General features: G+C 46.4%; 1 protein-coding gene across 2 annotated transcripts in view; it reads left to right on the forward strand.

The window, feature by feature from the left end:
• Positions 1-1,411: 1,411 nt before the first annotated feature.
• NSF (N-ethylmaleimide sensitive factor, vesicle fusing ATPase) overlaps positions 1,412-16,612 on the forward strand; it is an 82,167-nt gene continuing 66,966 nt past the window's right edge. For both annotated transcript variants that reach the window (XM_064472952.1, XM_064472951.1), the window contains exons 1-2: positions 1,412-1,520; positions 14,503-14,588. In XM_064472952.1, coding sequence (XP_064329022.1) covers positions 1,509-1,520; positions 14,503-14,588 — 98 coding nt within the window. In that variant the 5' untranslated portion in view covers positions 1,412-1,508. The remainder of the gene's footprint in view (positions 1,521-14,502; positions 14,589-16,612) is intronic.

The raw sequence follows: 16,612 nt of genomic DNA on the forward strand, positions 1-16,612 counted from the left end.
TGACAGACCCCTGGTGATGCCAGTCCTGCTGCTGGCGGGGGATCTGCCTGGAGCCCTGTCCCCACTCAGCTCTCACACCTCTGCAGGGACTGGCCCTGCCACCTTCCCTCAGGGCAAAGCCTGGCATGTCCTGCCCCCAGGCCAGCGGGACTTACCTTTATCACTGATCTGGATGAGGGGGTGAGTGCACCCCCAGTCAGTTTGCAGGTGACACCGAGTTGGGCGGGAGTGTGGATCTGCTCGAGGGCAGGGAGGCTCTGCAGAGGGATCTGGACAGGCTGCATCGATGGGCCGAGGCCAGTTGCGTGAGGTTTAACAAGGCCCAGTGCCGGGTCCTGCCCTTGGGTCACACCAACCCCAGGCAGCGCCCCAGGCCCGGGGCAGAGGGGCTGGGAAGTGCCCGGCGGAGAAGGCCCTGGGGGTGCTGGCTGACAGCCGGCTGGGCATGAGCCAGCAGTGCCCGGGTGGCCAAGGAGGCCACCAGCCCCCGGGCTTGTGTCAGCACTGGTGTGGCCAGCAGGAGCCGGGCAGGGATGGGGCCCCTGTGCTCGGCCCTGGGGAGGCCCCACCTCGAATGCTGGGCTCAGGTTTGGGCCCCTCGGGACAAGAAGGGCCTTGAGGGGCTGGAGCGTGTCCAGAGAAGGGCAGCGGGGCTGGGGCAGGGTCTGGAGCACAAGTGTGCTGGGGGGCGGCTGGGGGAGCTGGGGGGGTTTAGCCTGGAGAAGGGGGGGCTGAGGGGAGCCCTTCTCGCTCTCTGCAGCTGCCTGAGAGGGGCTGGAGTGAGGGGGGGGCTGGTCTCTGCTCCCAAGTCACCAGGGACAGGGCAAGAGGAAACAGCCGCAGGCTGCGCCAGGGGAGGTTAGATTGGAGATTAGGGAAAATGCCTTCCCTGCCAGAGCAGTCAGGCACTCGCACAGGCTGCCCAGAGAGGTGGGGGTCACCGTCTCTGGGGGTGTTCAGTGTAGACGTGGCACTTGGGACATGGTTTAAGAGGCCTGGGGGTGTTGGGGTGATGGTTGGACTCGATGATCACAGAGGTCTTTTTCAATCTCAGTTACTGTATGATTCAATGACACGGACCGTCCCCAGGCCCCCGCCCGAGGCGGGCCGCCGGGCGCCCAGTGCCGCGGTGCCGCCCGCGAATCCCCTCCTCACACCGTGAGGCCGGAGCCCGCCGCCCGCAGCGCCCCCCGCCCGCCGGCTGTGAGGAGAGCGGCAGTCCCTCCCGCGCGGCCCGTCCCGCCAATCCCAACAGCGTTCCCAGCTGACGTACGGCAGAACGCCCTCCCCTCTCCGCTGCTAGGCCAATTAGTGCCTGGGCGCTGCGGGCAGAACGGCCAATCAGAGACCGCCGGTCGTGCAGTGGGGCGTCACCGCTCCGTCCCCTTCGGGGATCCGCCCAGCCCCGCCGCGGCGCCTGCGCTGCGCCGCCCCCTGGCGGCGGCGGGGCGGGACGGTCGGTGCGGTGCGGCGGTCAGGCGGCGCTGCGGGCTGGGCGCAGCGGCAAGATGGCGGGGCGGGTAAGTGGGGGGGAATGGGGACGGACCCTTCCCGCCCTCCCCGCCTATCCTCCCCTCCCCGCTCCTCGGGGTGGGTCGGTGGCTCCTCACAGCCCCGCTGCCGGTGCGGTAGCTCAGCCCTGGGGGGGTGCGGGGTCCCCTGAGGGTACTGTGAGGCTGTGGTGACCCCCTCTCAGTTGTGTGGGGGGCCCTGAGGGTGCCGTGAGGCTGTGGTGGCCCCTCTCCCTTTGGGGGAGGACTGTAGGGTCCCCCAGGGGTGCTGCGAGGCTGGGGTGGCCCCTTGATGATGTGTGGTGTGCGGCAGGACTGTGGTATTTCCTCAGGAGCGCTGTGAGGCCAGGGTGACCCCTCTCCCTGTGGGTATGAGGCAGGATTTAGGGTTCCCTAAGGGTGCTCTGAGGTTGCAGTGGCCCTGTGGGATGTAGGGCAGCGTTTTAGGGTGTCCTAGGGGTGCTGTGAAGCTGTGGTGATGCCTGGGTGCTGTGGGGTGAGCTTCTAAGGGCTCCCTCAGGAACACCATGAGGCTGAGGTGACCCCTCTCCCTATGGGGTGTGGGCAGGATAATGGGGTCCCCTAAGAGTGCTGTGAAGTCCTGGTGAGCCCTCGGTGCTGCTGGCAGGATTTAGAGTCCGCTGAGGGCACTGCGAGGCTGCAGTGGTCCTCAGGCCCTGTGGGAGCAGGGCAGGATTTTAGAGTGCCCTAGGGGTGCTGTGAGGCTGTGGGTTGTGGGGCAGGGTCGTCTAAGGATGTTGTGAGGGTGGAGTGACCCCTTGTGCTTTGGGATGTGGGGCAGGATTGTGGGATTCCCTGAGGGCCTCCATGAGGCTGGGGTGACCCCTGTCCCCATGGTGTGTATGACAGGATTATAGTCCCCTAAGGGTGCTAGGAGGCCCCGGTGACCCCTCGGTGCTGAGAGATATAGGGCAGGTTTGTAGGGCTCTTTGAGGTCCTGGAGAGTCCTCTGCCCTGTGGGAATCAGCCAAGTGTCATCCTGTGATGTGCATCCAAATCGCATTGAGTCAAAACACACCTTAAGGGTTGTGCAGTGCTTTCATCCCATATTTATTTAAAAAATAAAAAAAATCCCTTGTCGGTGACTGCTTAGATCACATCAGCAAGTGGCCAAAAAGACCTTAAAATGTGAAGGAACAGTCTGGTCTGTCACATCATTTTTTGTAGTGCCTTGTATATGCCCCCCTGTTTTCAGGTGTCCAGCTCCAAGTGCTGCAAGGTGCAGTTAAGATTGCTCTTCTCTTTGCTGTGAGCTCAGTCATGCTTTGCTGGAAGGTCAAATTTTTCATTAATGTCTGCTTCAGGCTGAAATCTTCTGTCTTGGCCGAACAATTCAGTGACTGAGTTCTTGGGGAATAGGTTTTCTCAGTTTTTTGTATTATGTTTTGTCTGGTGGGTACAGTGACAGATGGTGCAGTGGTGTGATGCAGAGCAGTGGAGGTTAGAGCAGTGGTGAGAAATTTGGCCCAGTGATAAGCCCTGCGTCACAGGTGAGCAGATCTTTTCTTCTGTCCCTGCTCCAGATATGTGGCCTCACTTTCTTCCTTGCACCTTTTCTCTTCATCTCACCCTTTGCAGCTAACCCAGGAGAAATCTGTGTGTTTTGACTAGCTTTTTTTTTCAGCTTTGTGTTGCCAGAAACGGAAGCCCAGTGCTTTCATCATTTTAGCCATAATGAACGTCTTTCTAAGACTCCTTGTAGCCAAATCCAGTCTGACTGCAGTGGTCTTGTCTTACCCCCTGCTCACTTGGTCCCCGGAGTCTTTTCAGCATGCTAAGTCGATGGATGAACTACTTGTGTAGTTTGACGAGTTGGTTTTCAGTTGCCTTAGTGTGCTGGAAAGGCTTCATGAATGCTCTTGAGTGCTGGAGGTGGTGACTGGGTTTGTGGGGGGGAAGGAGAGGGATCAGCCCCAACTTCTTCCTGCTGCTGTGAGCGTTTGTGCTGCTGAACACCTGAAAAAATGAGCATTTGTTTGGCTGACTTGGAAGCCTGGTGGAGGAAAGGGGGGGGGGATTTATGCAAATTTAAGAGAAAGATTGGAGTTTAATTGCCTCGTAATCTGGCAATTTGAGTGGGTGATGCTTTCCTTGGGTTATCAGGAAGCTTCTTACTATTCAGTGTTTTCATGATTTATCTACGAATATAATTGTTGCAGATTTATCAGATTATGTAATGCTGTGAAGAGAGTTCTTAAGCAAAGCGTTTAATATAATTTTCTGAGTTTGATCCAGTGTTGCAGTGTGTTCAATGCTGTTAATGTCAATTCACAAACAAGCTTCCTGCTCCCTCCAGCCTGTATGTGCGATAGCAGCAGCTCCAAAAACGATGCGGAGGTCAGGACGAGCGCGCGGCAGCATATGCGCCGGATGTGACATTGGCGTTATTGTGCTCCTTGTCTGTATAAATAAGGAATAGTAGGTAGGAGGATGGACGTGTGTGATATCTCTAGGTACAACAGGTGAGTCTGTTACTGGAACTCTAATGCTGATCTGTTGTCAGCAGTTTTAGAAGGTGCTTAAACCTGGAGGATGGGTAGAGGAAAGCTTCAGTGACTACTTCTGGCCTGAAAAAATGTCCTGCAATGCAATTTAGAGCTTAGCCTCTTTTATTAGACTCATGTGATTTGATTTGCGTATGTGTACTTTTACAGAGAGGAATGAATGGCTTTCCTGATGTAGAAGGGAGACAAAAATCTTTAAACTGGTAGTAATGTTTTAAATAATTCAGACAAATGAGAAGCCAAATCTTATTAATTGCCTAGTGCTGTTTCAGGTATATTACTCTACTTCCTTAATTGCACTGGTTTTCCTCAGTTGCAAGGAAGAGACAGTGATTAATGGTGATTGAGGTTTACAGGAAAAATAGTTCATGATGATTAGAAGTAATGGCTGTTTCTGTTATAATTTGTTCTGTATCTCTCTCTGCATGGAAACATTAGGCCTGCAGACAGAGCCCTGAGTCTTGCCAAGATGTCAGCCAGCATCTACTACGGAAAAGGGAATGGCGTAAAGCTGTCTCGCTGTGTCCGTGGTTGGTTATGGATCCCTGGTACCAAGGCTGGACCTTTGGAAGTTAATTGGTGCTGTCTGTAGCTGGTTGATTTGAACCTCATTAGTAATCAGTTCTCAAAGGGATGTAGAAAGGCCAGATGATTTCTCTGCCTTGTTTCAGCTGGTGTTAAGCTGTTGGTCCAGAACAAGCTGTGTTTCTGCTTGTACTGTACCAGATTGGAGAGGTACACAGAGAAATGGCGTAGGAAATGAAGCAGGTCTACGTGGCTGCAGCTTTACTCTCACAAGCTGGCAGGAGGTCTGGCTTTCTTCAAAGAGAAAATCATGTGTGCCAAACGTGGCTTCGGTAGTGTGGATGTTGGTGATGATCCCCTGCCAGACACACTAGTGTTCTTTTCTTTAAGGAATATTAAAATTTTGTAATAGCTGCAACTTGTATAACAGTTTGTGATGATTAGAAATAATAGCTGTTTGGTACGGTATAAATGGTGTAACACTTTAATCTCTCTTTATTTGCTATTTGGGACTCATTTGGAGCGGTATTGCCATTAGCCCAGTGATAGGAGACACTCGCCTGTTTGCTTCTCAGAAGAGATTCTCATCTGTATTGGGTTGGAAATGATTTTGGTTCCACTCAGGAACTAGTAGATGGTGATTTACCTTGCAGAACTGTGCTGTAACTCCTCTAGAAGAGCCTGTGACTTGAGCAGAAGATGTACTGCTGACATTTGTTGACATCAGCTGTCAAATTGAGGGAGTGTAGTGGTAGTGGGAAGGGTGATGAAGGACAGATTGTATCCCTTGGTGTTCCGTGGTCCTAAAGAGGTTGCTGGACTAATGCGTGCTCTCTTGTGCTCCTTGCAGTCTATCCCAGGGCAGTTTTCAGTGGGATAGTTTGGCAGAAACTTTGAAATAATGAGGGTTGGATTTTATGCTTATGGGTTAAAGCTGTAAGGTCTCATTTCTGCTAACATATGGAATCAGCCTTCATAGGTGCAGGCGTCGTCAGGCAACTACAGAAACATTTGTGAATCAAGTTAGTTCGTGCAGTGTGGTACTGATCCTTCTATCATTGCTTATCTTTTTTTAGTGTTTCCTAATCTGTGATATGAAGAAATAGGTTTTTAGAAATGTTTTAGGGAAACGGGAGAAAGCTAAATCTGAATCTCTGTTTCTGAGCTTGCTTCTGCAACTGTGTACCTGTCTTGTGAAATCATCGCAAATAGACTTGTGTCCTTCTTACAGGACTTCTGCATTATAAAAACCCATGCAAAATTATTTAGAATAAAATTGAATAAAATTCTGACAACTGTGTGAATGTTTGTGGGCATGGGATGTCTGACCCTTGTCATCTCCGAATAACTTTAATTTGTTGCTTGGCCTAGGGTTTTTTGCTGTGTTGCAGGTTGTTTTTTTTTCCAGAGGCAGCGTGTCCAAAGCTTCTACCTGAAACGACAAGGCAGTAGGGAGATGTCAGTGCTGCCTCTCCATCTCCAGTTTGGGGGTGCTGGTATGTCACAACTCTTTTTTCCACTGTGGACCAGCCAAAATAAAAACATTTTGTTAAGAATTTTTCTTAGTAGGAAAAATCTGTAAAAATCAAAGAATCCTTTTGTGGATCATTTCATGTGTGAGTTTCCTAAATATTACTTTTTTTTTTTCCATAGCACACCAAGATTTTATCTCTTCCTGTCCTCTGTCTGGTGTCCAGTGCCTGAGAGCAGAGGCGATTCAGGAGAAGACCCTGTGGTTGAGGAGGTGCCCTAGCTGTGAATTTGGAGGAAGTTTTGTTATAGAACCAGATCTGCTTGAGTCCACAGAAAACCAGTCCTTAGACAACAGTGGTACTTATATTTTGCTAAATTACCCACCAGGCAGGACATGGTTTCCAATGGAATAAAATTATCATTGATTCCTTTCTTTACATGAAAATGTACAGACCCCCCGAAAACTAAAATACAGGCCCTTATGTCATGTTTTGATCTTTTCTTGGGCCAGGAGTTGGTGGGTACTGTCCACGTACGCTCGCAGGCATGAGAAAGGACAAGCTTTAGGAAGACCTGGTGCAGCAAGTGCTAGCTGACCCCTGAGCAGTGTGACAGGTAGTGATGGTCTTCGTAATGAGGTTCAGAGTGTGATCTCTACGTGAGGCAGTCATTCGCATACCGGTCAGGATGCTGTCTCAGATCAGGGAAGTTCTCTGGCAGTGACTGGAGTTTTGTGACTAAATTTCCATATTGGCCATCTTCAGAGGTTTTTTTGGCCTCCAGGAACTGGAGAGTTGTGTTGGAGATCTGTGTACAGAAGAATCCAAGCAAGGAACATAGTTGCTACTGTTAGTAGAACAGCTTTCAACACGGTGTCCTATTACTCTGTTTGAGCCAACTGATAATACTACTGCTTGTTAAATCAAGGCTGAATATATAGTTCTTGAGGCACTCCCTTGCCCTGGTGCTGCGTTTGTATGCTCTTTCCTGTGTACGTATGTCAGATATGCGGTTTGGGAAGGTCAAATGTTTGCAGCATAAAAAGATTTAACGTGTTTCTCTAGTCTCCTGGGATGCAATAAAGCAGTGACCTTCTGTTAAAAAATTTGGAGTGATTTATGCCCTAGAGTGTGTCAAATTACATGTTTTTTTTTTCTGTAGAAAATACAGAAATACTTGCAAGGTATTGCATCTTAAACACAAACTGCTTATAATTGGGTAGCGTTTGGTACATAAGTCAGTGTCCTGGAGAAGTTTAGTGCCAGATACAGCCCATCAGCGGTGAGGTGAATTGCAGATACACAGGGATAGCAGCATCTCAGGCTTTCGCAAGGCAAATTCCAAGTTTAAGGGGATATTTTTAATCTTCTCCCTATTGTTATTGGGTAACTTTTCTAAATAAATGGGAAGAAATTTGCATCCATTAGGTGTCCTCACAGCTAGTGTCTCAAAATCCTGTGACTTGTATCCTAGGCTGACATCTTAGACATGGTTGTGTGATGTTTCATTCCTTTAAGTGTTTAAAAGAGGTTTAGATGAAACATGACAAGTAGCAATTCCCTGTAATTAAATTGTTGATCATCTTGGCTCACGGAAGAAATGTGAGGCAACATCCACTCGAGAAATGGATGCGTTAATTACAAATGCACACATTCTAGGTCGTTATTGCTTAATTGGAAGGTGGAGTTGATGTTCATGCTAAACTGGAAACAGCTTTCCGGTTATATGGTACAGCAGCACAGGTACAGATATATTTTTCTGAAATCACTTTACTGATCATATTGTAAAGAACTGGTGTGGAGAATGATGTCTTTGGGCAGAGCAATCTGTTTAATTAGATTATAGAAGTTATATGATACTAGCAGCTTGTAGTTCTCTTTTAGTGCACTTCTTTCTTCTGCTCTTTTAGATCAGGCAAACCCTTCAGTCTCAGAACTGTGAATTGTGTTTTGGGTAAGATTGCAAAATAATGGAAATAGTATAGCCAAATTCCCAAAGCTGTGTACGTCTTCTTAACTGCTCCAGGTGGAATAGTGTTGGAGTTACAAAGTTCCTATTGCAGCACTGAAATAATTCAGCTTATAAACTTTGCAAACAAAGGGTAAGCAGCAGTCACCACCCTCAAACCCAATATCCTCTAATTGCTGAGACAGACACTTCTGTCCTAATGAAATGGCTTTCGTGTGCTAAGACGGAAGTAATTTCTAGATAACTGCCCAGGCCCATGAGGGGAGCAGGCGTCTGCTGTTAGATAAAGAAAGTGGAAAAATGTGTGAAGTGTATTTTGTATACAAAGAACTGCCAGTGAAGGCTAGTTGGTGTCTGTAGTGCTAATGCCCGCTGAAAACTGGGCTTGACCTTCTTTGCTTAGGTAGGCAACTGTTATCAGATGGGAAGGAGATACCTTATGGGTGGTGCTGGCATGAGAAAGGTGGGGAAAACTGTTCCTCATTTCATTTCCAGCCCTGGATGACTCAGGAGGTGGTTAGGTGAACTCTTTCCTCTCCCGCATTTTAAGCTGTTTCAGCTTCTGTGTTGGCCGGCAGCTGGTGTGTGTGCGGTGTAGCCGTGTTTGCCTTGGTGCCTCCTTGGCTGGTGGTTTATACTGGTGGGGTGTCACGTCTGGGGGCCGTGGTAGGGAGGGTTGCATCTCGACCATTGCCCAAAGTTCCCTGGCTTTGACAAAAATTTGAATATTAATTCTGAGATTTCATCTTTCCTAATGCACTCCTCTTAATAGAAGAAAATTGTTACTTATGAGCTTGTTATTGAGAGAGAATGCAGCTCCTTCCCGACAGGTATAAAAGCTTCCAGCAAAGTAAACTAGAGGTCAAATGGAGCAGAAGGAAAGGCTGGTCCTGAGCATCCAGTCAGGGCTGCTTGTCCCTGGGGCCAGCGTGCTTCACCTGCCGGGCACAGCAGGGCACCCTCTGAGTGGCTGTTGGTCTGGAAAGCAAACCTGTCTTGCCAAGCCTACTGTTCCAAAAAGTTATTTGTAGGTGTTTGATGTCTTCTTGTAGTTGCAGAACTCTGGAAGCTTTATTGCAGTATTATTTTTTTTTTTCAAATGTCCAGAAAAACCTTCTCCAAACAAGTAACTTTTAATTTTGGAAACACAGCATTTGGGACATCTCCTGTTACTGAGTCTAGGCCCTGTTGCAGGCATCATGTTGTCATTCCTTTCATAAATGCTACTGAATGCCTTCTTTAAAGGAGTTTTGGTTTTGTCTTTACTGTTTCCCACTGCAGGCTATTACAGCACTGGCTTCCTCCGCTGGTTAGGAACCCTTTCTTAACTGCCTCTCATTAGCTGCAATAGCACAGCTGCCATTTCATACCATTTTCTTCTGTCCTTTCGTGTTTTTCCGCCCTGTTACTCAGCTTCGTGCTGTGTGCGTAGAGGGAAAGTAGCCATGATCCTCTTCAGGCTTTCCTATGCTGGGAGAGCTTGATTTGTCTCTTCTCCCAGGCGATTGCTGACCCAGCTCTGCTGCAGCTCATCTTTCTGCACGCTAGTGCTGGTGTTTGTCATCCATGTGCAGCTGGCTCCTGATGTTTGCAGTTTTAATGCTCAGCTCAGATTCTTTTGTCACTTGGTCCATTGGGTCTTTGTATCGGGCAATGAATCATGCATGTCTGCTTTCCATCAGGGGCGTAATCTTGGCTAGCGTAGGGTCTACATATCATCTCAGTTCCCTGTTTATCTTCAGAGCTACTTTAATATCATAATTCTTCCTTTCAGTATTCAAACTAATTTTATTTGCAAAGGTGTTTCCAGGCAGGCACACATCTGCTCAGTCCCTAGTAAATATGGACTACATTTTCTTCCTGAGAATAACTGCTGCACAGGTTCTTTGTTGCCATCCACTCTGGGTGATGAAGCTCTGGGTGTAAAGGTACTTTGGTGCCTAACAGCTGTTTAAGTAGAGCTTAAACGCTTTTTTTTTTGCGGGGGGATCCCCATTTCTGTGCAGCTGACAGTGGGCTCTACAGAGGAAACTTAAATTTCTAGTGTCCAGAGTCGTCATGTTTCCTAGCGCTTGTCTATCAACATCAGCATGACAGAAATTATATATACACACATGCGTGTATGCATGCACATCTATATGTTTTACACAAGGAAATTTTAAACGTACAACACTAACAATACTTGGCTTAGACAAGCCCTGTAAAAACAGTGCACAGAACAAAACCTGCCTCAGCTTTAGAAGAGGTTTCATAATCTTTTGGGTCAGATTAGGAAATTAGAATTAAGCTGTTTCAAATGAAGAGCATCTCTGCCTTAGCATTTCAGATTTTAGCTCTTCTATTCAGTACTGACTGACAGGAATTAGTGCACTTATGTACCACCAACTTATCTCCTGTGGTGTCTGAGTAATGGGGAACATGTTTTTCTTTAGCTTCCTCTATCATCAGCCTTAACAATTCACAAATATTAACCGTATTTTTGTACTATGTGCTCGCCCACACAGCAATGTAAAATATTGTATGAGGAATATTCCAGAGATTTTATTATTCATTCACTTCCCTAGTCATATTTTAAACCTATATAAAGTGCTTTGCTTTGGCTTCAGATGCTTGTCTTGACATTCAGAATGAGAAAAGATGTGTGTTACGTATGTATGAAAATACCCAAATAACGTAGCATTGCTTTCTGGGCTGAGCTCTCCTAAAGTGCAAGAACAACTCAGTTTCATATTTTTTGTGGAGGAAAACTGGAATCCATCCAACTTAGAAGAAATCTCTGAAAGATTAGACATTATGGTGGTGGTTTCTGTTATGAAGTTATTTATTCTTTGGGGCAACTTTTACTTTGTAGAAGTAAAGTATGCCAGCATCACTGAGCCTCCTGGCAGTGGATTTTTCGGTTAGCATCAGTTCAGTAGCAGAAGAGTAGAGGCAACATTACTGCTTTGTCATAAATCCAAAGGTGAGGCCCTTCACATTTATCTTGCAGCACGAGATTTATCGGTGCATCATGTGGTCTTATTTTTCTCTTGTTAAACAGAAGGAATATTGGAGTAGACCTCTGCATAGGCATGGATTTGATAGCGGCTGCTGCATGACCGTAGGCGGATGATGGATGCCTCTGGCTGAGGGTGCTTTAGAACAGGGCACTGTGTCAGCTGTGGAGTCACCTCCCTAGAACTTCGCTGTCCTTGGAGCTGCCTCCTTTCATAAACCAGAACAATAACCGGAGGCAGGGAAGACTTATTTTGCTACTTTAAGCCTTATATATCTATATTGTGGACAGGGGCCTAACTGCAACCCACAAAGGTGTATATGGGTCACCTCTGACTAGTATTGACAGCCGTGTAGCTGCAGCAGATGGCCTTCACTGTCACCTGCAAGATCTGCTCCAGTGGTTTACTAGAGCTGAGCTTTATGCTGCCTTGCCTAGTTCCTAACAGTAACCTACTAATTAGCTTAAAATTAGCTTGTGTGAATTTACTTGAAGATTTCTTAGAAATACTCGTAAGGATTTTGCTCCCTCTGTTCCCTGACAGGAGTTGCGCAAGTGCAGGCGATAGAAGTGTTGGGTGGCAGAGAAGGGGAGGCAGTGCAGGGTTCTGGGAGTCCTTGTGCTGGTGTCCTGGGAAGCTGGAACACAAAATGCAAGAACTTAACGTGTTCCTTGACAGTACTACCACTGGCGTATGACAGCCCTCCAAGCACCGGTGGCTCACGTTGCAGCTTTGGACTGCTGCATTTGTGCCAGAAAACGTTATTCGGGGCAGCCAATGCCCCCATCCTTGCTGCGACAGCTCAGTCGCTTGACGGACATGATGAGGATCCCTGTGAGCAGTAGTGCTGGGGATGTGAGTGGTGAGGAGAGGGGAGGTAAGAGGAAGCCCCTGCAATTCACTAGAACAGTGTGTTCCTCCTCCTTGTCTGGGAGCATTCCAGTTTAATCATCATCTCTTAAATGACCAGTTTTCCTCAAGTCGTCCCTTGCATACTCAGGAAAACCTGTGTCCATTGAGTGATGCCATTTTCTTGCATGAGCAGGATGATGTTAAAAACACTTCTGTATATTGATAACGTATCAAAGTTCTGCAAAATGGTCTTGGAGCTGGAGGAGTGTTTATGCTGGAGAGCTGGGAGCATGGCGCAGATTATAGATGTGGTCTGAAATGTTGGTCATTGCCGAAGAAGCGTGCTTCTGCCAAACGCCTCGGAAGGAGAATGTGCTGGGCTATGGGATGGCTAGCAGAGTCAGTGCCGACACTGCTGCAGAAGCAGCTACGTTATTTCATCATATTGTGGAGCTTGCAAAAGGAGCACTTGGTGCTGGATTTGAAATGTGTTCCTTTATATTTACGCATTTCCTTAAAGCAAAGCTTGCACGTTCCCAAACGCGGACAAGAATAGCGCAGAATAATAGCAACTTAGCCAGGCGCTTGCTGTTAGTATGTAGGAGGCAGTTTGTCAGTAAGGATTAAAAATGCAGTTGAGGACTAGTGCTGTAAAAAGGTTTAATCCAGGAGCTCTGTGTTCAGTTTTTTCGAAAGATTCTACCTAATGCGTTTTATCAGGGCATGCCCTTCACGAAACAGTCCCCTCGCAAATGCAAGGCGAAATGAGAAAATGGTGAATGCATTTTTGAGTGAAGTGCTCAGAGAGGGTGAGCGTTAACAGGCAGGTTGTGTCTTTCAGAAGTCCACTGATACTCATGTATCTTTTTATTACAAGAATATTTAATTGAGTCTCTCACTGCAGTTGAGATTCAGGTAGATAAATCCGTTCCAAGGCTGAGAACAGAATCCTTTTCTGTTGTAACGTAAGTCAAGGGCGATTGAGCATTATTCCGTAAAAATAATGAATTAGTCCTTTTGTAAATAGCAAGTACTCTAGAAGAATTACATTACGGCATAAAAAGTTGATTTGAGCTATAGAGCATGCTTGCTTCAGTCCACGTAGAGATGAGTTTTCTCTGATTCTTTTCGCAGATGGCCCAGAGGGGTATGGGGGGAAAGGTTGAGGAGGATGTTAACTCATGGGAAATTATCTAGATGTGTGTGTTGGGATCAGAGCATTTCCTTCTCTCGTTGCTGGGATTTAAGGGTGTCTTAAGAGAAAATCCTTTCTGAATTGCTTTTAGGAATAGCTTGACACTGACAAGTAGTTTCTGTTGCACTGCCTGCAGATTTGTACCCGACAAAGAAAATAGTTGTGCTTTGATTCTAAAAATAACATCCTGGGGGTCAAGTTTAGCTTTTCTCCAGATTATTCTTTTTTTCAGTCTATAGCTAATGTTAGAGGCATCTTGCCCTTTCCATCCTTTCCTCACTTCTAGAGACACTTTGAGCCCAATTTTCATCTTTCAACCACTGTTTGGTGGAATAATTCTGCAGAAGTGGATGGGTTTAGGGATGTAGGAAAGGGCTGAGGTTTCCCTTCGGTACTCCTCTGCTGCACTCCCCCTATATGCTCTACGCTGCCTTGTAATGGGATGGGGCAGCCTGGGCTGAGAGTGGTGGTATTTGGTTATTTTAGCTGCTGATTTGTGAGTAATAGTGGAGGGGGAAAAAATTGAACAGATACCCTAAAAATAGGATTGCTCCTTTGACTTTAGGAAAGAAAAAGGAGGGGGGAGGACACCCCCACAGAATTTGATGCAGTAGTTTTTTCAGTAGTGATAGGCTGGAACCGACTGTTTAACTTAATTTTCTTCTGATTGTTACTGACCTGTGATGTTTCCTATAGAGCAGGAAATATTTGCATCATGATATTTCTTTTGAGAAGACTTAGAGAGAGAATCTGTGGAGTTGGATAGCAGCTGGCTGAGAATTAAACTTTCCTGCGGACTTTCAGTGCTGCCCTGTACTGCACTGTTCAAAGGACATCCAGAATGGATGTGCTCGGACTTCAGTTTTCAGAGTAAAGCGAGGGAAGAAGAAAGGTATCACCTCTTCTACCATCTTTCTCGCACCTGATCTCTCTGAGCACAGCTACATGAGATAGGGTTACACAGGGTTGTAGTGGAGCTGCTCTGTCTCTAGGCTGCTTTACCTTACCAGCTTTCAGAATGTCCCAGTTGACAAGAAATGCCTTCCAGTGAATGCTTTGCTGCCTCCTGGCATGTTGCGGGGTTCAGGGAAGTTGCATGAACACCAGGGTTCACTAGCAAGTTGACAGCATTTGCCTTTCAGGCTTTTTCCTAGGTAATTTTAAAGTACTTTCCTAGGTATGATAGAAATTTCAGGTACTTTGCTAGGTATGATAGAAAATATAAGGTATACTAGACCACAAAATGCAGAGCTTTTGGGTACAAACATCTGTATCAAACAGAAGCGTTTGGAGAAACTGTGGAGACGGGGAGGAGCTTGTCAGTGCTAGTAGACTCTGCTCTCTGTATGTTTATTTGTGTTTTATGGATTTACACAAGTTCTGAGGCTTGGCTTAGTAAAGGAAAAATAAAATTGTATTTGATAGTTTTTCCCCCTCTTCTTCTTTCTCTCTTGTAGCCTATGCAAGCAGCAAGATGTCCCACTGATGAACTGTCATTAACCAACTGTGCTGTGGTGAATGAGAAGGACTTCCAGTCTGGGCAGTAAGTGTGTGCTGTTGCTCTTTCAAATTTCATCCAAAACGGAATTGTTTTTCAAAATTTGGATGGAGGTGGGATGGAATTTCAGAGTTGGGAAGGTGAATACAGTAGGCTAATCAACAAAGCTTCTGCATCTTTAGAGACCAAAACTTGAAATGTGCTTCTTTCTCAGAACTGGAGATGCTAAAAAATATGTAAATTTTCCTCTGAAGGATTTCTTGCTTGGAAGCTGGATGTGCCTGGCTAATTCTAATCACTGTTTTAATGAAGGACTTCAGGCCTTTTTTGATCTTTTTTTTTTCCCTGCTGTTCCTGTTACACAGAATATTTGAGCTGTTTCAAGTAGATTTTTATCATTTTTGTTACTAGGGGCATCTTCTCACTTTCACATCGTATTGGAGTGCTGAACAGGGTCAGTAGAAACTCCCTCTTGTTCTGGGGGCTTTCGTGAGCAAGAAAGAACAAAAGGGGAGGACAACCAGGGTGTGGGCACAACAATTTGAATCCTTTAATTACAGTTCTGTGGTGACTGATAGAAGCTGACTCTGGGTTTTACTTTTGTGAGAAAGGAAGAAAACATATGAATTTTTCAGCCCAGCCCACACAGAAGGGCTTTGCTTTAAAAGAAGTCAATTCAAATAATTAGTTTCCTTGCTTTGAAGCTGTACAGTGGCTCTCTGAGAGATTTCAATATGTAGATTGTAGACAGAAGTAATTAATTTCAGCCAAGAGAGAGAAAGAGAGCACCACATGCACCAGAAAGCAGAAGAGCTCGGGTTTGAGAAATGGGAAGAAATGTTAAAAAAAGATATTGAACGATGCACTTAGGGCCTTTGCATAAAATACCTGGCCCAGATGAATTCTGCTAAGGATGGAGAATGAAGTGGCTCTGAACTGTGGGGAACAAGGGAGCGATATGTTTCAAGACCTGCCTCTTTTTGTTCTGTCAGCCTGCTGTGCTGCTACCCTGGAGAGCTGTCCTGGCCCTTCAGTGATTAACTGAACTGTGATTTCACAAGCTGACCTGTAGTATAAAATACTGAAACAAACACACTCCCCCTGAAAAAAAAGAACCAAAAAAACCAAACCCAAATGAGCACAACTTTTAGGGTCAGAAGCAGGCAAAAGTATCTGCTGGATGGGGTGGTGTCCTGGTATCTGCACATGATGTTTTTTTCTCCAAGTAGATTTTTTTCCAAGTAATTCACTTCCAAAAATACCTGAAATGAGCATAATACCTCATGTATTATAAAAATGTTAATTTCCTCAAATATGAATGTCCTGGAGGGACGTAGCTTCCAGACCTGCAGCAGCTGGCTGCTGTCCTTTCACCCTGAGAACCCTCTTTGATCGTGTGTATGGAAGCATGCGGGAAGCGATATCCCGAGACTTGCCTGGTAAGCAGGCTGGCCATGGTTCTGGCTGTACTCATCCTCCTCAAGAGAGCTGCTTGTTTCTAGAAATTGGGGCTCATAAAGAAAGCAGCATATGTTTGGTTGTGAGCAGATGCTGTAAATCGCTTTAAAAATTGTAAGACTAGAGTACAGAGAAACATCATGATATTCGGCTGCTACTGAAGGATGCAGTCATTCTGCTGCATTGCAGATATACTGAGCAAGACCATCCTTGTGATCTGCTGCAGCAGGCTGCACACAGTCAGCAGATTTGGTTTGTATCGGCCTAACCATGACTGGCTGTATGGAATATTTTTTGGTAAGTTACAGAAAGAGCTTTGCTTTAACACTTCCATTTGGTGCTCACGGTCCAGAGCTGGGAGCTTGACCTTGGGTCAGTGAGATGGTTTATCCCCAAGATGCTACTGTAGATCTTTTCATGCTTCATTTTCCACTTCATGCATCATTTTCCGCACCCTGTAAGTTGGACAAGTATGAGTCACCATTTTGTGACGCATGAGTTCATGGGATGCAATGCATTATTGTAGTACCGTGTTGGTGTGATAAGTTCCACTGTCTTCAGTTCCTGTGACACACTTCTATCTTAAGACTTCCAGTGTATTTTGGAGAGAG

This window comes from Phalacrocorax carbo, chromosome 25, assembly GCF_963921805.1.
Source record: "Phalacrocorax carbo chromosome 25, bPhaCar2.1, whole genome shotgun sequence".
In the NCBI taxonomy this organism is placed as follows: domain Eukaryota; kingdom Metazoa; phylum Chordata; class Aves; order Suliformes; family Phalacrocoracidae; genus Phalacrocorax; species Phalacrocorax carbo.